Source organism: Siphateles boraxobius, unplaced genomic scaffold (genome assembly GCF_051911475.1).
Source record: "Siphateles boraxobius isolate OS27281-9 unplaced genomic scaffold, OSU_SipBor_1 46, whole genome shotgun sequence".
In the NCBI taxonomy this organism is placed as follows: domain Eukaryota; kingdom Metazoa; phylum Chordata; class Actinopteri; order Cypriniformes; family Leuciscidae; genus Siphateles; species Siphateles boraxobius.
The window spans coordinates 19740673-19760119 of NW_027509097.1; the positions used below are offsets into that span (position 1 = coordinate 19740673).

The 19447-nt window shown below is 44.2% G+C and overlaps 1 protein-coding gene and 1 long non-coding RNA gene across 5 annotated transcripts in view; both read right to left on the reverse strand.

The window, feature by feature from the left end:
- LOC143710229 (uncharacterized) overlaps window positions 1-19447 on the reverse strand; it is a 202693-nt gene that overhangs the window by 58352 nt on the left and 124894 nt on the right. The gene's annotated exons all lie outside the window — the stretch shown is intronic.
- Window positions 1-19447, reverse strand: part of svild (supervillin d) — a 195653-nt gene that overhangs the window by 10612 nt on the left and 165594 nt on the right. For all 3 annotated transcript variants that reach the window (XM_077201228.1, XM_077201227.1, XM_077201229.1), the window contains exons 11-21: window positions 16984-17156; window positions 15234-15389; window positions 14986-15122; window positions 14339-14486; window positions 13621-13766; window positions 13250-13425; window positions 12320-12458; window positions 11933-12230; window positions 11499-11756; window positions 11189-11396; window positions 10599-10732 (exon numbers count right to left, since the gene is read on the reverse strand). In XM_077201228.1, coding sequence (XP_077057343.1) covers window positions 10599-10732; window positions 11189-11396; window positions 11499-11756; window positions 11933-12230; window positions 12320-12458; window positions 13250-13425; window positions 13621-13766; window positions 14339-14486; window positions 14986-15122; window positions 15234-15389; window positions 16984-17156 — 1973 coding nt within the window. The remainder of the gene's footprint in view (window positions 1-10598; window positions 10733-11188; window positions 11397-11498; window positions 11757-11932; window positions 12231-12319; window positions 12459-13249; window positions 13426-13620; window positions 13767-14338; window positions 14487-14985; window positions 15123-15233; window positions 15390-16983; window positions 17157-19447) is intronic.

The window sequence follows — 19447 nt, forward strand, 5'->3', positions numbered from 1 at the left end:
CATTGTCGTAATCATACTCTAGATCTAATATTATCACATGAAATCAATGTTGATTCTGTTGAAATTCTGCAGCAGAGCGACGACATCTCAGATCATTATCTAGTCTCATGTAAATTACATTTAGCCAAGGCTGCAAAGCCAACTCCGTGTTACAAGAATGCTAGTGTCATGATACAACCAGACACAGGTAGATCCAAACGCAGCGTGAGTTTATTAGAGGGTAGTCAGACAGGCAAGGGTCACAGACAGCAAACACAGCATAGGAGACAAGGCAATACTCAGAGTCCGATAACCAGGCGGGAAGACAGAGGCAGGCAGCAGACAAGACGGAATCCAGGAAACAGGCGATGGGTCAGATACACAGACAGGACTAGACTAGGAAAAGCTTGGTGATGTCCACAACAGTAAAACAAGACTTAGCAATGAGTGATAGTTAGAGTGGAGTATAAATGAGTGCGGAGCTGCGTGAGGAACTCGATGCAGGTGTGAGAGTGATCAGTGGAAACAGGTGTGTGTGAAATCAGTTCAGGGTGTGTGCATGATCAGTCCCAGGGAAGGCAGTGCAGGGGTGGAGCACCCTCTAGTGTCACTCGAGGGCAATCCAGCCGAACATCGTCACATAACCCCCCCTTTAAGGAGCGGCTTCCAGACGCTCCAAAGAATATCCAGGTGGGGGGCAGAGTGAAGACGATCCTGGGGGAGGGACGGAGGGCCAGGCCCGTGCAGGGGAACGGGACAAGGAGGTAGCCAAGGCGGGCCTGGGCCGCAGAGCGTGGGCGACCAGGGCGGAGCAGGACGTGATGGCAGCCAGGGCGGAGCAGGACGTGATGGCGGCCAGGGCGGAGCAGGATGAGCCAAAGGCCAGGGTGGAACGGGATGGACCAATGGCCAGGGTGGGGCCCCCTCAGGCCTCCCTGGGTGTGAAGACCTCACGGGCAGCCACGGCAGAGACGACCCCTCAGGAGACCACGGTGGCACGCCCCTCATTGTCCGTTCGTGGCCTCTACTGCCCCCCTCCAAAAAATACTTTGGGGAACCTACGGGGACATAGACCGGAACTGGAGGCTTCGGGGGTTCGGCTGCAGGCTTCACTAAAGGTTTCGGAGGTTCGGCTGCAGGCGGCTCTGGCAGTTCGGTAGCAGGCTCTGGTTCAGCTAGGCAGACGTGAAACTCAAGCTTGTCATGGCTGACGTGAAGCTCTGGGTCATCAAGGCTGACGTGAAGCTCTGGCTCGTCGAGGCTGACGTGAAGCTCTGGTTCGTCTAGGCTGACGTGAAGCTCTGGTTCGTCTAGGTTAACGTGAAGCTCTGGTTCGTCTAGGCTGACGTGATGGGCAGGTTCGTCAAGGCAGACGTGAAGGGCAGGTTCGTCAAGGCAGACGTTAAACTCAGGTTCGTCAAGGCTGATGCGAAGCTCAGGTTCGTCGAGGCTGACGTGAAGCTCAGGTTCGTCGAGGCTGACGCGAACCTCAGGTGCATCTAGGCAGATGTGAAGCTCAGGTTCGTCGAGGCTGACGTGAAGCTCTGGCTCGTCGAGGCTGACGTGAAGCTCAGGTTCGTCGAGGCTGACGTGAAGCTCTGGCTCGTCGAGGCTGACGTGAAGCTCTGATTCGTCGGGGCTGACGTGAAGCGCAGGTTCGTCAATGCAGACGTTAAACTCAGGTTCGTCAAGGCTGACGCGAAGATCAGGTTCGTCGAGGCTGACGCGAAGATCAGGTTCGTCGAGGCTGACGCGAAGCTCAGGTTCGTCGAGGCTGACGTGAAGCTCTGGCTCGGCAGAAAGGAACCCTGGAACGGCGACCTTTATGGACTTCCGCGTTGAGATCAGTGGAGGATCAGCCATGCTGGAAACCAGTCCTGGATAGCAATAGACCGATCTGATGGCAGCTTTGATGGTAGGTGTGACGTGAGGATTCTCCAGCTCGTCAAGCGTGACATGACTATACCCTGGTTCGGTGAATGTCGCGGCGTCGTGGAGCTCCTTCTCCATCTTACTCACAGCGAGAGCAGAACCACTCAGTAGAAGGGTCATGTCAATATACTGCATTAAAGTACCGTGGGGATCATGAATGGGCATCAGTGACCGGAGCGGTTCAGATAACCCTCCGCGGAAAAACACCATTAAACATTCGGTACACATTATCGTGAAACGTGCCAGTTCAACAAACTCTTTGACATACCACTCAATCGATCGATCCTCTTGACGAAGTTGCATAATCTCAGCTCCCGTATCCGTGTTCGGTATTGCTGCGAAAGCTCGACGTGGAACCTTGCTGTCGAATTTTACCGGGAGAGCTTGGCGTTGAACTGGGATTGGATCAGGGCTGACAACTGTGGAGACAGGTTGAGTCTGCGATGGTCCCGGTGTGGAAACATGAAGACCGCGAACCATCTTGGCCAACCTCTCCAATGACAAGGTGAGTTGATCCAGCTGATCCCGGTGTACAGCGATCAGATCCGCATTGGCTGACTGGGAGGCATACAAGGCTGACATGCTGCTGGATCTGTTTATGGCTAAGTCTTCTGTCATGATACAACCAGACACAGGTAGATCCAAACGCAGCGTGAGTTTATTAGAGGGTAGTCAGACAGGCAAGGGTCACAGACAGCAAACACAGCATAGGAGACAAGGCAATACTCAGAGTCCGATAACCAGGCGGGAAGACAGAGGCAGGCAGCAGACAAGACGGAATCCAGGAAACAGGCGATGGGTCAGATACACAGACAGGACTAGACTAGGAAAAGCTTGGTGATGTCCACAACAGTAAAACAAAACTTAGCAATGAGTGATAGTTAGAGTGGAGTATAAATGAGTGCGGAGCTGCGTGAGGAACTCGATGCAGGTGTGAGAGTGATCAGTGGAAACAGGTGTGTGTGAAATCAGTTCAGGGTGTGTGCATGATCAGTCCCAGGGAAGGCAGTGCAGGGGTGGAGCACCCTCTAGTGTCACTCGAGGGCAATCCAGCCGAACATCGTCACATAACCCCCCCTTTAAGGAGCGGCTTCCAGACGCTCCAAAGAATATCCAGGTGGGGGGCAGAGTGAAGACGATCCTGGGGGAGGGACGGAGGGCCAGGCCCGTGCAGGGGAACGGGACAAGGAGGTAGCCAAGGCGGGCCTGGGCCGCAGAGCGTGGGCGACCAGGGCGGAGCAGGACGTGATGGCAGCCAGGGCGGAGCAGGACGTGATGGCGGCCAGGGCGGAGCAGGATGAGCCAAAGGCCAGGGTGGAACGGGATGGACCAATGGCCAGGGTGGGGCCCCCTCAGGCCTCCCTGGGTGTGAAGACCTCACGGGCAGCCACGGCAGAGACGACCCCTCAGGAGACCACGGTGGCACGCCCCTCATTGTCCGTTCGTGGCCTCTACTGCCCCCCTCCAAAAAATACTTTGGGGAACCTACGGGGACATAGACTGGAACTGGAGGCTTCGGGGGTTCGGCTGCAGGCTTCACTAAAGGTTTCGGAGGTTCGGCTGCAGGCGGCTCTGGCAGTTCGGTAGCAGGCTCTGGTTCAGCTAGGCAGACGTGAAACTCAAGCTTGTCATGGCTGACGTGAAGCTCTGGGTCATCAAGGCTGACGTGAAGCTCTGGCTCGTCGAGGCTGACGTGAAGCTCTGGTTCGTCTAGGCTGACGTGAAGCTCTGGTTCGTCTAGGCTAACGTGAAGCTCTGGTTCGTCTAGGCTGACGTGATGGGCAGGTTCGTCAAGGCAGACGTGAAGGGCAGGTTCGTCAAGGCAGACGTTAAACTCAGGTTCGTCAAGGCTGATGCGAAGCTCAGGTTCGTCGAGGCTGACGTGAAGCTCAGGTTCGTCGAGGCTGACGCGAACCTCAGGTGCATCTAGGCAGATGTGAAGCTCAGGTTCGTCGAGGCTGACGTGAAGCTCTGGCTCGTCGAGGCTGACGTGAAGCTCAGGTTCGTCGAGGCTGACGTGAAGCTCTGGCTCGTCGAGGCTGACCTGAAGCTCTGATTCGTCGGGGCTGACGTGAAGCGCAGGTTCGTCAAGGCAGACGTTAAACTCAGGTTCGTCAAGGCTGACGCGAAGATCAGGTTCGTCGAGGCTGACGCGAAGCTCAGGTTCGTCGAGGCTGACGTGAAGCTCTGGCTCGGCAGAAAGGAACCCTGGAACGGCGACCTTTATGGACTTCCGCGTTGAGATCAGTGGAGGATCAGCCATGCTGGAAACCAGTCCTGGATAGCAATAGACCGATCTGATGGCAGCTTTGATGGTAGGTGTGACGTGAGGATTCTCCAGCTCGTCAAGCGTGACATGACTATACCCTGGTTCGGTGAATGTCGCGGCGTCGTGGAGCTCCTTCTCCATCTTACTCACAGCGAGAGCAGAACCACTCAGTAGAAGGGTCATGTCAATATACTGCATTAAAGTACCGTGGGGATCATGAATGGGCATCAGTGACCGGAGCGGTTCAGATAACCCTCCGCGGAAAAACACCATTAAACATTCGGTACTCATTATCGTGAAACGTGCCAGTTCAACAAACTCTTTGACATACCACTCAATCGATCGATACTCTTGACGAAGTTGCATAATCTCAGCTCCCGTATCCGTGTTCGGTATTGCTGCGAAAGCTCGACGTGGAACCTTGCTGTCGAATTTTACCGGGAGAGCTTGGCGATGAACTGGGATTGGATCAGGGCTGACAACTGTGGAGACAGGTTGAGTCTGCGATGGTCCCGGTGTGGAAACCTGAAGACCGCGAACCATCTTGGCCAACCTCTCCAATGACAAGGTGAGTTGATCCAGCTGATCCCGGTGTACAGCGATCAGATCCGCATTGGCTGACTGGGAGGCATACAAGGCTGACATGCTGCTGGATCTGTTTATGGCTAAGTCTTCTGTCATGATACAACCAGACACAGGTAGATCCAAACGCAGCGTGAGTTTATTAGAGGGTAGTCAGACAGGCAAGGGTAACAGACAGCAAACACAGCATAGGAGACAAGGCAATACTCAGAGTCCGATAACCAGGCGGGAAGACAGAAGCAGGCAGCAGACAAGACGGAATCCAGGAAACAGGCGATGGGTCAGATACACAGACAGGACTAGACTAGGAAAAGCTTGGTGATGTCCACAACAGTAAAACAAGACTTAGCAATGAGTGATAGTTAGAGTGGAGTATAAATGAGTGCGGAGCTGCGTGAGGAACTCGATGCAGGTGTGAGAGTGATCAGTGGAAACAGGTGTGTGTGAAATCAGTTCAGGGTGTGTGCATGATCAGTCCCAGGGAAGGCAGTGCAGGGGTGGAGCACCCTCTAGTGACACTCGAGGGCAATCCAGCCGAACTTCGTCACAGCTAGACCTATCACTTCTGCCACTAAAGATCGCTTTATCAATAATCTTCCTAATCAGTTTCATCGTCTCAGCATCCCAGATAGTTTAGAAGAACTTGATATTGCAACAGAAACTTTTAACTCTCTCCTTTCCAGCACTTTAGATACAGTTGCTCCGTTGCGCTTAAAGAAGATCAAAGAAAATGTGACCCGTCACAGAAACCAGGGACACAAGTCGGCAGCACAACTTTCGAGCAAAATGAGAAAAAATAGTTTTTTTTCAAAATTGGTGAATTTCAATTTTTTGCAGAATCTGTTAATTGAAATCACGAAGAAGCCTCTCCATGTTTGAGATAGCAGTATTGGTATATTTAAAAGCTTACATTTTGAGGTTGAAATCGGCTTGTTTTTGGAGATTCTAGCATGCAGTAGGGGCGTGGCGTGTCATTGTCTGTGTGTATTTCCATACTGAATAACCCGGCGCTTTTGCCCCCGCCCTCCAAGTGAACCGCATGGCTACTTATTATGCTGTGCTCTGGCCGGCTCTATCTGATATCAAAATTCAATGAAGATGGATGCCGCAAAGATTGTCGCAGACGAGCTGAACCGTCTGGCAGTTACGCCGAAAATGTTTTCGCCGCACTTTCTTGGGCTCGGGAAACTGAACCGGAGGTATGGGCGTTGCGCGCGCACCCTCAGTGCTTGAATACGGCGGCTCGGCTCGCTGACAGTGGTGGCTGGCTGTTTCATATGTGACGTCCCGATTGCTTTGAATGGGGAACGTTTTGTGAACAGGGAACAAGTTAATGGACTGGCAATAATCTCCATAGAACATAAACTGGCACAGAGAAACGAAATAGAGGATGCAGTTAAGACCTTTGCTGCGATGAAGGCCAGCCGTGCGTGTTTCTGAAATGTAAGTTAAGCTGAATTTGCTCTTTAGTCGTTATTTAAGATGCTGAACCTGCTGATGATATAATGTGCTTGCGGACATTTCATTTGTGTGTGTATACGCACATAAGAAAGTGGTGTAAAGAGATTTGCAACAGTAATTTGAGGAGGTGAAATGTGATTATTTGGAAAATTCCTGTCATGACTGCTTAAAGAGAAATGCCAGAAGGCATTTGCCTCCTGCATAAACTTTAATATTGTTGACATTTTGGGCATACGAGCGTTGCGCACTATTTGCGTTATATGTAGGCCTATGGCTTATTGGTCTTTGTGTGTGGTTGCTGGTTTTGCGTTATATGTATATGGCATATTGGTCTTTGTGTGTTGTTGTTGGTTTTGCGTTATATGTATATGGCATATTGGTCTTTGTGTGTTGTTGCTGGTTTTGCGTTATATGCAGGCTATATGGCATATTGGTCTTTGTGTGTTGTTGCTTGTACGTTGCAAATAGAGGGGCAGCACAATTGTTTTTCGCCTAGTGCGGCAGTAGTGCACTCATTCGAAGTGCAAAAAAGCTGTAAAGCACAGGGGGGAGCTTTACAGGGGGTATGGCTTATCTAAATGAGATGTAAATGAGCCCTATTGTCACCCCCAGCAGCAGAGACAGGTGAGAACTGCACAATCTTTAGAGGTCATTTTCTCATCTTTGAGCTTTTTTAAGTGCCTACTTTAAAATGGCCACAACTTCTCCAAATATTATCAGATTTCCACATGTTACACATCGTTGGAAAGCTTGGAGATTACACTTTCAGAATCTATGAATAACTCAAAATGCCCCAGAACCGACTTGTGTCCCTAGTTTCCGTGACCGGTCACAAATAGTCCAACACCGTGGTACAACGAGCACACACGGGCCCTTAAGAGAGCAGCCAGAAAAATGGAGCGCAACTGGAAGAAAACAAAACTAGATGTATTTCGGATTTCATGGAAGGAGAGCTCGATTGCTTACAGAGAGGCTTTAAAAGCTGCTAGATCTGCTTATTTTTCAACCCAATAAAAAAAAAAAAAAATCATAATCCAAGGTATTTATTTGAAAAAGTGGCTACACTAACGAAAAAGAAAGCTTCAAGCCCAGAAGTTTCCAAGAAACACAGCAGTAATGACTTTATGAACTTCTTCACTTATAAGATTGATAATATTAGGGACAAAATTATAACTATGCAACCGTCTACTACAGCATCACTTCAGGGAGTGCATTATAGTCTCCCCGAGGTAAAATTTGATTCATTTGTTGCCATAGGAGAGGAAGAATTTTGCAAACTCGTTAATTCATCTAAATTCACAACATGTATGTTAGACCCTATACCGACTAAACTACTGAAAGAGATGCTTCCAGAAGTCATAGATCCTCTTCTTAACATCATTAATTCATCTTCGTCTCTAGGATACATACCAAAAACCTTTAAGCTGGCTATGATTAAACCGCTTGTTAAAAAAACGCAACTTGATCCTACAGAATTAGTCAATTACAGGCCGATCTCAAATCTACCTTTTCTGTCAAAGATACTAGAAAAGGCAGTATCCTCACAACTGTGTTCCTTTCTTAAAAGAAATGGTATCTGCGAGGATTTCCAGTCAGGATTTAGACCGCACTATAGCACTGAGACAGCTCTCATTAGAGTCACAAATGATTTGCTCTTATCATCCGATCGTGGTTGTATCTCTCGATTAGTGTTACTTGATCTTAGTGCTGCATTTGACACCATTGACCACAAAATTCTCTTAAATAGACTAGAAAACTATGTTGGCATTAGTGGAATTGCATTAGCATGGTTTAAATCATATTTATCTGACCGCTATCAGTTTGTAGCAGTAAATGAAGAGATGTCTTATCGATCACAAATTCAGTATGGCGTACCACAAGGCTCAGTAATAGGACCCCTGCTGTTCACTCTGTACATGCTACCTTTAGGAGATATCATTAGGAAACATGGAATTAGCTTTCACTGTTATGCTGATGATACTCAGCTCTATATTTCTTCCAAACCTAACGAAACTCACCAATTCACAAAATTATCGGAATGCATAGTTGATATCAAAAATTGGATGACTAGTAATTTCCTACTACTAAATTCTGAAAAAACAGAGATTCTAATTATTGGACAAAAAACTTCCACACGCAATAACCTAGAATACCGTCTAACAATTGATGGCTGCTCTGTTAAGTCTTCGTCGTCAGTTAGGAACCTGGGTGTGCTCTTTGATACCAATCTTTCATTTGAAAGTCATGTGTCTAGTGTCTGTAAAACCGCAGTTTTCCATCTTAAAAATATATCTAAATTACGTCATATGCTCTCATTGACAAATGCGGAACAACTAGTTCATGCGTTCATGACATCAAGGCTAGATTATTGTAATGCTCTACTGGGTGGTTGCCCTGCACGCTTAATAAACAAACTACAGCTAGTTCAAAATGCAGCCGCTAGAGTTCTTACCAGAACCAGGAAGTACGACCATATTAGCCTGGTTCTGTCAACACTGCATTGGCTCCCTAGTAAACATCATATAAATTTTAAAATATTGCTGATTACTTACAAAGCACTAAATGGTTTAGCTCCCCAGTACTTGAGCGAGCTCTTAACGCATTATAGTCCTTCACATCTATTGCGATCTCAAAACTCCGGCCAGTTAATAATACCTAGAATATATAAATCGACTACTGGCGGTAGATCCTTTTCCTATTTAGCACCAAAACTTTGGAACAATCTTCCTAACATTGTCCGGGAAGCAGACACAGTCTGTCAGTTCAAAGCTAGACTAAAAACACATCTCTTTGACCTAGCATTCACATAACACTCTATAGCCTTCTATAATTCAATATTAGGCTGCTTAGATTAGGTCAGCCGGAACTGGGAACACTTCCCTCATATCCTGATGTACTCGTTACATCATAAGAAGAATGGCATCTACGCTAATTTTAGTGTCTTTGTTTATCCAGAGGTTTTCCCGCAGCCTGCTGGATCCAGGCCGTTTCCAGATCTGACGAAGGACTTTCGCCTGGACCTGATGACAATGCAGTGCTGAAGTGCCAACTAGCCTCTCCCTATGGAGGATCCCTATACCACTCTACAGATAAAGCGTTGTGGAATTTTTCGGTTCGCGTACCTACCCAAAGTGATAAGATAAAATAAAAATTCTGCATCAAAATTTATAGACAAGTAGTTTGTTTAGGCATGGTTTGTAAGGAATTACAAACCTGCGCACATATATTCAAACGCACATAACTATAGAATCAATTCTTAATGCGCATGTGAACGCCATCAGCGTCTATCACAGGTCCACGTTTAAAGTCTGTTTAGAGAGAACGGTGTCGTCTTAGCGGCCCCTAATTTAATAACAAATGATCATTTAGACGGAAGTGAATCAATAAAAACTAACTTTAGCTGGAAAAAACATTTTTCAAGAGCCACTATAAAACCAAACCAATCTCTGTTACCTTAAATTATATCTTTATCTCTGTAAAGCTGCTTTGAAACAATCTACATTGTTAAAAGTGCTATATAAATGAGGATGACTTGACTTGACTTGAGGACATATTTATGAATAAAAATATTAGTTTTAGATAATACAATACCTAAAAAACTACACATAGTCCCTTTTAGGCATCACAGACACACCCTCAACATAAAAGCTGTTCTTAACGGACACGCAGCAAGATTTTGCTAAAGATTCCCTCTTTTGGCCCAATTCTAAGGCAACTTTGCATGTGACTCACAGAAATATTCCAAAATGAGCTCAGTAAAAAAATCTATTCAAGACAAGAGAAAAATCTATTAGAAATATAATTCATGCAATTCCAGTTTTAATAAAAATTTAGCCAATATTTTGTGTGCTACTCTATTTTAGACTTATTCCAATATTGTGCTGTTAGGATAGCAACATGCTAATGGAAACTTGAAATCAGTGGTTAGTTAAGAGTCCTAAAAAATAATTTTAACCAACTCTTTGTGTAATACATACATTTTGTGTAATGTGTAATACACATTTTGTGTGCTACTCTATTTTAGACTTATTCCAATATTGTGCTGTTAGGATAGCAACATGCTAATGGAAACTTGAAATCAGTGGTTAGTTAAGAGTCCTAAAAAAATAATTTTAACCAACTCTTTGTGTAATATTTTTAGACGTACTAGAATATTTTTCATTTTATGTTTCAAATCAGTCACTTATGAAGTTCCATTTCAGATGCTGCCTTCCTATGTCAGCAGTAGACAGCAAAAAAGCTCACTAGATTTGGAACAGGGCTTATAGCATCATAAGGAAATATTATGCATGTGTATGATTATAATGACATACCAATTTAGCAACATATAACAAGGAAACATTGATTGGTTGTAAATAAACATTTCCTTTTTTACCTTGCAGCATGCAGTCATAGGCTTTCCTGTCCTGCTTGCCAAGAGCATCCCAGAATTCCCTGGGCTCAGTTCCTTCCTCTATTTCAATTACTTTCAAACTGCTGTTACTGTTCAAGCTCAGCTCACGAGGACAACTGTAACATGCATATAAATACATATACACACACAATCACCACATGGTCATTACATTCCTATACAGAAAAGTCTAAGGGTGTACTCCCACTAGGCACGGTTGCCTTGTACCGAGCCCGCGCAATTAAAACCAGACCCACTATAAACCTAGATATACTCAAATGAATTGAAAAGTGTAGTATCCAAGCAGTAATAGAAGATGTTTGCTGTCATAATGATGACACACAAGAGTAGTAGCTGTTCCGTGCTCTGGCGTGGTTAGCGATAACACTACAAAATGCGTTCCATACCCAACCCTAACAGAACCGCACTCTGGTCCATCTCTTCCAAGAGGGCCAGGGCACGGTTAGTGAACCACCCCGGGCACGGTGCGATCACACTAGTCAAACATGCTTGGGCACGGTTCAGATCACCTAGTGTGAGTACAACCCAAATCTTATATGGGTAAATCTGCTCACGTTTGAGTGAGGCGCTCCACGGTCCTTTTGCCCACTTCCCGGGCACCGGGATGAGACTTACAGCCATGCCACAGGTAGAGTTGTCCCTTTTGTACCCCCAGCAGCAGCAAACTAGCACGAGAGCGCAGGCTGTCACAACAGCACTCCACTTCAACCAGCGAGGCCTCCATTACTGCCTCTCCACGCACACAAAACAAACGCCAGTCTCCTGACAGAAAAAACACACAAAAATAACACACACACATGGAATTACTGTGAGATATAAAAGAGGTCTGGTAAAGTTTTGCTCATTATTATCTGCGTTTATTACCTGTGTTATTAAAGCTATCCTCCCTGGAACCTCGGTGGATGATTAGCCCTCCCTTGAAGAGTTGGAGGAAGCAGGGTGGCTCTTTGCCCTGTGTGACCAGCACTTGCGCCCCTCTGTGGTTGCCCAGCTCTACCGTCATGAGGGCAGATGTTCCCCGCCCACTGATGCTGGAGTGACGTCCCTGCCAGAAGAAGCATGCTGTGCGTTCCCTGCCTGGACCAGCTATACTCACTTCACCAGGCTTCTCTCTCTTACCCACTGCGAACACGTACGATAAAATATTCAGCACCTCTTCTAGCTTCTTTTGAATTATGCCACTTTCCACTTGCTGAGGCTCCCTGCCCCCTGGTTGACAAGCACTGTATCACCTGAAATGATGCATACCAAGTACAAAAGTAACATCACAAATAAATGAAGTTCCATGCCTCACTCACCAACATTAGTGACAGAGTATTTCCAGCGGATGACATAGGTGTCGCCCTCGTGCAGCTGACTCACACTCTCTGGCGGGATCTCAAAATCATCAAACTCACGGATGTGCCATGAGTCCACAGCAACAGTGGAAAGCTCAGCCTGCCGCCCATCCTCAGAACGGACCAATCCATGACCTCTCTGCACATCCACACCCTCCAGCACCATCTTCACTGGGCCTGCTGTTCCCGCCAGCATCTCTGTGACGTCACATGGCTTCAGGTCAGAGTCACAGGTGGGAAGGAGCTGACAGACTGGACTCTATTGGAGAAAGATAAAATGCAGGTTGTCACTATCTTTTCAAAGGAAAGAAGGTTGGAATACATTCTGAGTGTCTCGCTGTCTGTTACCTTCAGCTCCTCCACCACCAGTTCATCTTTGGGGGGTTTCCGCTCAGCCCAATCTAGAAACTTCTCTCGGAATAGAGCGGTTTCATTGTGTTCTGACAGCCGGCCAAACAGGGCCCAGCTTGGCCTGCCCTCACCTTGTCTGCTCACAAACACAGACACAAGTGAGAAAAAGAGTAGGATTCTCATGTGATTTGGTTCCAGTAACAGTTCTTGAATGTCTACATTCTTTAGTCTGAATTGAATGCTTGGAGAGAGATTGACTGAACACGATGAAACAGTACAAAGACAAATAGACAACACTTGTTTCTACAGCATTGTCCTCTCTAGTTACATAGAAAAAATGCAAAAGCAAAGCAACAAGTGTAGTCCAATTTGTCAAAAAAATGACTCTTTAACTGACTTTGACTAATTCAATCAAAAAGTTTTACTCAATGTTACAAGACTAATTCACTGAATCGTTTGGAACAGATCTTGACTCACTAACTGAACTAAGTCATTTATTTTCGTCTTCTCCAACTAGAAACGAAAACCATACTTACTAACTTTGCTCATGTTCAGTGTGTATTTGAAGATACACATTAAAAAAAATGGCACTTTAAAAATATTGATTGTTGTCCCTACACTAAAAGAATAATTTATTAAATTTACAAAAATAAATGCTTTTATTAATCTCTAATATGATCTAATCAAATTATACCACTTGAGGGCAGTATTGTGTTTGCATATATCAGTTGTTTTCATGTGTCCTGGTTTTAATGGCCGTTCTTGAGATTCTACTGAGTTAACACATTTTTGAGAGCTTTATAAACCACTCTCTCAAGGCTCAATGCATCACCTACAAAATCATAATCTGGTAAGATTTTTTTTTTCTTCATCACAGACAGAGAACATGAGCTAGAAGCAGAAATAGTCAGTGGAGGTGTCACTCACTTAGGGATGTCTATATTGGCTGAGGAGGGGTCGAGGGGGTTGATCCTGCATGTGCTGTAGTCATATGCGCCACTCCAGATGTGTTTGCCCAGCTGCACTGCCACCTTCCTGTCACTCAAAGAAACATCCTTTCCTGTCCAGACATACACCTCGCTTCCAAAGTCAAACACCAGTGCCTGCCACACACACACACACACACACACACACACACACACACACACACACACACACACACACACACACACACACACACACACACACACACACAGAGAGAGTTAATTTCAGAACAATGGGATCAAGCAAAGTTTACCAACACACACACTGATCGTCCACAATAGGACAGAACCGCATAGAGCCTATAAATGTGACACCTCCTTAGAGTTGAGAAGAGAGGCACTGGGAATGGATGCCCATGCCTCCTCATAAGGAACCAGCTTATCCTCCACCAGCCTGTAGACACAGTTTGACTCTACTACAGCACTCTCATACAGTTCATCTTCCTCTGGCTCCCCTGCACCTGTAAAACACAGATACACACACATAAAAAACATATCTCCACAAAGCAAACTGCAGCAATTTAAATTGACAGTATATTAGCAACATGCGTTTAACTTCCATAATTTCACATATTCCTGAGTAAAACTAAATATCTAGCCAGAAATACTGTTGGACAGGACCGATTTTTACCTACTTGCAATCTGATAATGGACATTAAAATATAGTATGTTAAGCCTCACCCTCACAGTCCTGTGAATAGCTTTTTGATTTTACCAGTAAGTGTGTAGTTCTGGAATTTTCCACTAAATTCAGCACAGAATAAGGGGTAAAACGTGGATATAGCATGGGAACAACATGGTTATTCAAATGCAGTGTGTCAAGAAAAAAGTTATTTTGAAGAAAGAGAAGGAACAAACTTCATGGAGCTTCTGAGGAAGTTAGTACAAACTATGGCAATCTAAACTCAAAAAACAACAAGTAAACAAGCACCAAAATACTGCAAGAATGGAGGATAAACTGAATTTTATAATGCAAAATTCTGGCCTAGAGTCAATGGTCTGGCAGGATAAGTATTTTTGTAAGTGCCTGTACCTCGGTACTCAGTCTTTCCTCCCAACAGACTCCAGAACTCTTTGGCCGAACGGTTCTCGGTGTTGATTCCCTCATCCAGCACGGTGATCTGAGGAGCTTTGCAGCCCAGATCTCTCTTCGTCTGGATGTACTGAGCCATCTCTGAGCTCTGACACACACACACACACACACACACACACACACACACACACACACACACACACACACACACACACACACACACACAGAGAAGGGGTCACTATTTAAAAAAAAATCTCATCTGTTGTTATTGTTAAATAAAACTATTTAAAATAATTTTCGGTAATTGAAATAATAAATGAAAAACTTAAAAGGACACAAATTTGAATGTGTTGCCATAGCAACTAACTGGAATAAATTAGTTTGAGCTGAAGTACTAAAATTACTTAAACTAAAACAAATAAAAATACATTAAAGCCAACTAAAATTATGGGGAAAACAAAATACTTTTAAGAGAAGAAAACATTTTTAAAGGATTTAAAATGAAAAATGAAAACATAAAAAATTATATTTAATTCAAAATATGAATGCATACTATAATAGTATATAAGCAATACTAAAATAACACTGGTTTAATACCCTGTTATATATAGAATAGACTTGGATTTTTATTTTCTTTGTGGTAGTACCTTAGCTTTTTCGATGACATTGGCAAATTCTCCACTCCAGAAAAAGCAGTGTTTGGGAGTGATGAGCAGATAGCAGTCTCCGCTGTTCAGAGAGCGGGCAGTGGGTTCAGCCAGACGCACCTGAACATGCCTGCGGCCTGCGCAAATTAACAGACAAGTGTTAAAAGCTAGTGATTAGAGGGCAGAACATGCACATTTAGGACATAAAAACTTGCACTGATATTTTGCATGATTATTGACCGCTTCACCTTTAATGTGGATAAGCATGAGCTTGTGGAAAGGCACAGCGCTGTTGTTGGTCACCACCTCTGTAGACTTCACGCTTCGCAGATTGACTTTCTTAAAGTTCTCTTTGCTGGCCAGACCTGCCAGAGCCGCATCTGCCAAATTTGAGTGCTTGGCCACTGCAGAAAGAAGAGAAACCAATTAACTGTTTATATTTGCTACAATGTAACAAAGAAAACAGAGGAATGTTCAGTAAATTAAGCTCTTTCCTGGGCACGAGTCTCAATTCCATTTCTATGAGAGCCAACCTCTTACCTCAGCGCTGGTAGGTCATAATGAATTTATTCACAATGTTTGAATTAGGGGAAACCCTCTTTTTGAAATGCTTTAAAAGAACACATGGGCTAGCTGCAGCTGCGACAGTATATCAGCTGGGCCTGCTTCATTGCAGCCGTTTCAGCTACGGCTAAAAGACCATGTACAACCTGATAATCTGCAGACGCAAAGGGCCCTTGTACAAACGGGGCGTAACAATGGGACAGGTGTGCAAACCCAAAAACTGTCCCAACGGTTGCATCAAGCATGAGCTTGGGAGCCCTTTGTGATGGCAGACCGGCTTTCGGTGTCTGGAAGCACACAGAGAGGGTGTGGCACATCAACTGTCTAGTAATGAGAGCAGTTCAACTTGCTCTTGAGGGTTTTTATGTTCCATTTCATCAGATTATGATGGGATGCATAAATCATCAAGGAGCTATCAACTTGTGTCCCCTGCTGAAGCTCACAAAGAGCCTTTTGTTGTTGGCAGATTGACATCTCCTGTCTATTCGATCTGTCCACGTCACCTGCTGTTTGAAATGTGGAGCAGCCCACACACTGGGAGTGGATGCCCTAGCCCACCACTGGTGGAAAGCATGCAAGTATGCATTGGCGCCGGCAAAGATTTTGCATCGGGAGCTATGCAAAATCAGGGAAGAGAGGGAAACTTAGTTGAATAACTATTAGTCGACTCTTAGGGGGCAGCATTAGTAAAAAGTGCAACGAAATGGGCTGAAAGCACAATGTGGCTTAGTGTGCATTGTCCTACATGTCAAGTTCAATCGTTCATAAAAAATAATTTTCTTCTTATGTTGGACTTATGAACATTCTTACAAGCTTCTTAGAATTTGTCTTAAGAACTTTCTTAACTTCTTTCTTAAGAATATTTTCCTGAATTCGGCCCGAGGAATCTTTTTCTTCATGGATGGAACAGAGGCTCTTATTTTCATATTAAAGGTATCAACTTCAGTTCAATCTACATTGCGTCACTAGTAGACGCTATGGTGAAACTCCTTCTCAGAGTAACATTGAAGCCCTATTGAATAACGGCAAACCATAGGATTTGCCAGTGACGTTTAAGCATGCAAACTGGAGATTTCTCTATACTCCTTCTCGCCAGGAGGAGCTGAACAGTTATTGCCTGAGAATCTTTAGACGGAAGTAACGAGATACTTGCATACTGTAACATGGAAGCTTAAACAAAGTCTCATTCCCTCCTCTCTGCGAACACTGAGATAGATGAGACATTTTTCATTTTCATAACTCCTGACACAAATTTAGAAATGAATGTCACCATGAGATTTTTAGAGGTCAAAAATTAATGTTTGAGTCTTAATCTAAACAGAGAACATGGTAAACAGGTTAAGCTGGAACACAGATCTTTGTGGTGATATACCACATATAAAAGTGGTGCAAACAGTCTATGAATTCACCATGAAATGTAACTAACAAACGTACTCCGCTCCATTTGTATCCTTTTGGTCTCCACGGAGGCCACATTCAGTCTCTGTTCAGTATAAGCCTGTCTGAGATCGCCTCGTGCAGCCAGAGCACGGAGAGGGTTTCTAGAGCTCTTGGTTCTTCTGCAGGGCCGCACTGAACGCTTATGTTCCTCAACTGCTGATGCTAGTCTGCAATTAATCAAGAATACATTCATGAAAGCAAGAATGAAGACATGAGAGCAGTACATGTCAACCATTTTTAGAATGTGAACCGCTGTTTAGGTTCCAAAAGGTTTGCAACCCCATGCAGTCACCCACATCCTTGAGATATAGACACTGCCTACAGAAGTGTAGAGTTTAGGATAGGCATAATTGCTTTAAGACCCCCTGTGGTGAAAATCAAGTTTTTAATGTTGTTTATATGTAAAATTCATGTCATCACGATTGCTGAGTAGTTTCTCCTTAAAACTGCAGTGAACCAAGACAGTCTCAAAAACACAGTTTGAAATCGTTGGTGTTTCTGACGTCACAAACTTCCTTGTAACCAATCACGTCAAAGTGTGATCATCAACGAGTGGATCTCTGAGCGTGTGTGAGTGAGTGGAGGTGGGGCTAAGTTGCATACTCATAGAACCATGTATATTAAATGAAGCAAGGGTGTAGAGCTACATTTAAGCTATTTTAAAGGTGATAATACACAGGGCAACATTTTGAGCAATGTTGCTGGGCAATGTTGCTGAGCGATGTTGCTTGGTCACTTTTTCATTGAGAATGGCCAACAAATTTCAATCTGGATACTTTAGATCTGTCGTGGGCAACTTTTTGAGATCCTCCAATCAGAATGCTAGCAGCCGATCACGTGACCGGCTTGGAGAATTAAGAAAATTTTCAAACAAGATGGCAGCCTCTCAGCGGCAGTGGTGCGAAGAAAAGGAGCATCAGCTTATATCTTTTTATGCTGGTAAATTGTCATGTGTCAACCCAAAATAGAAAATTTGCTTAATTTAATGCTTAAAATACCAATAGATGTCCAATTTATTGTGCCCGCCCAGGTTGTAATTTACTCATCGAATATTTTTGACCACCGCTCCATAGACTTTCTATGGGATTTAGCTAACGAGGTGAATTTGTTACATAGTTAGTTACCTGAAAGTTAACTAACGTTAGATACCCCGACTTGTGTCTTGGCAATTTACTTGTAAAAGTGGTTCTCAAACTAGGGTAACGTACGCGCACCACTGCGGGTAGCCTACGTGAGGTGACAGAGAAGGTACAATTCTACCCCACCTTAAAATAACATGTAAGTTATATCTAGCAGGTAAAATGCCGTAAATACATGACATCCGATCAAAACTGACTTCATCAACAAAAGCAGCGTCCATATGATAGGTTGCGTGCAGAGTCATCTACCATAGCAAATCGCACAAATTACATTACTGCCGTTCTCTACAATGTACCTTTGTAAAAGTGGGGATTAAGCACTTAACTTACTAGCATGAAGAACAAGTATAAACACAAACCGTGTATAGAGATCAAATTAAGATTCAAACTCTCTTCGATACAAAAACATAGCTTGTGTGAGTTCTTACATTTACATTTAGTCATTTAGCAGATGCTTTTATCCAAAGCGACTTACATCTGAGGACTAAAGCAAGTGAGTCATCGTGAAGAGGGAAGAACGACGCAAGAAGTGCTCAAAATACAAAGTTCAGGCATTGCTCAGAGTAGCAAAAGCCAGACAAGGGAAGATTTAAAAGGGAAGGAAAGATTTAAAAGAGAAGAATTTTTTTTTTTAATGTTAAGTACTCACGGAAGAGATGAGTTTTCAGTTGTCTTTTGAATGCTGTCAGGGATTCTGCATTACGGACGAGATAATGTTCTGCATTACGGACGAGATAATAAGATTCTTGTTTTTAATGTTGGTCATATATTATACGAGCACGAATACAATGTTTTCCGAATATCCACACGATTGCAAATGTGACATTGATTTTATACAACAATTCAACAAATGGAAGAGTAATGTTAAGTGATGTTCATTTTAAACAGTATTGTCAGTATTTTTTACTCAATTTTTCAACAAAATAATAGTTTCAACAAAAGCCACTGCAGTACTGTTATGCATCTCCAACACAGCGTTGTTTCGTTAACGAATCTGCGGCTTTGAACAAATCGTGAGAGTCAATGATTTATTCATGAATACAGTTCGTTTCTAATGAATGAATCGATGGCTCACTCATAAAGACAGGGACTTACCGCCACCTACTGGTGGTTTTAATTTAATATTTAGAAGTATAATTTCTCTATTTACCATTTTATTTAAAGCATTATTCATTCTATTAAGGCAAAAAATACACCTGAAAATTTTATTTATGGGGCCAAATATCGAGGGTACGCCACTCTAAAAAGTTTGAGAACCACTGACTTGTAATAAATGAAGGGCCGCTCATCGATTTTTTTTTTTTTTAAGTTGGAACTGT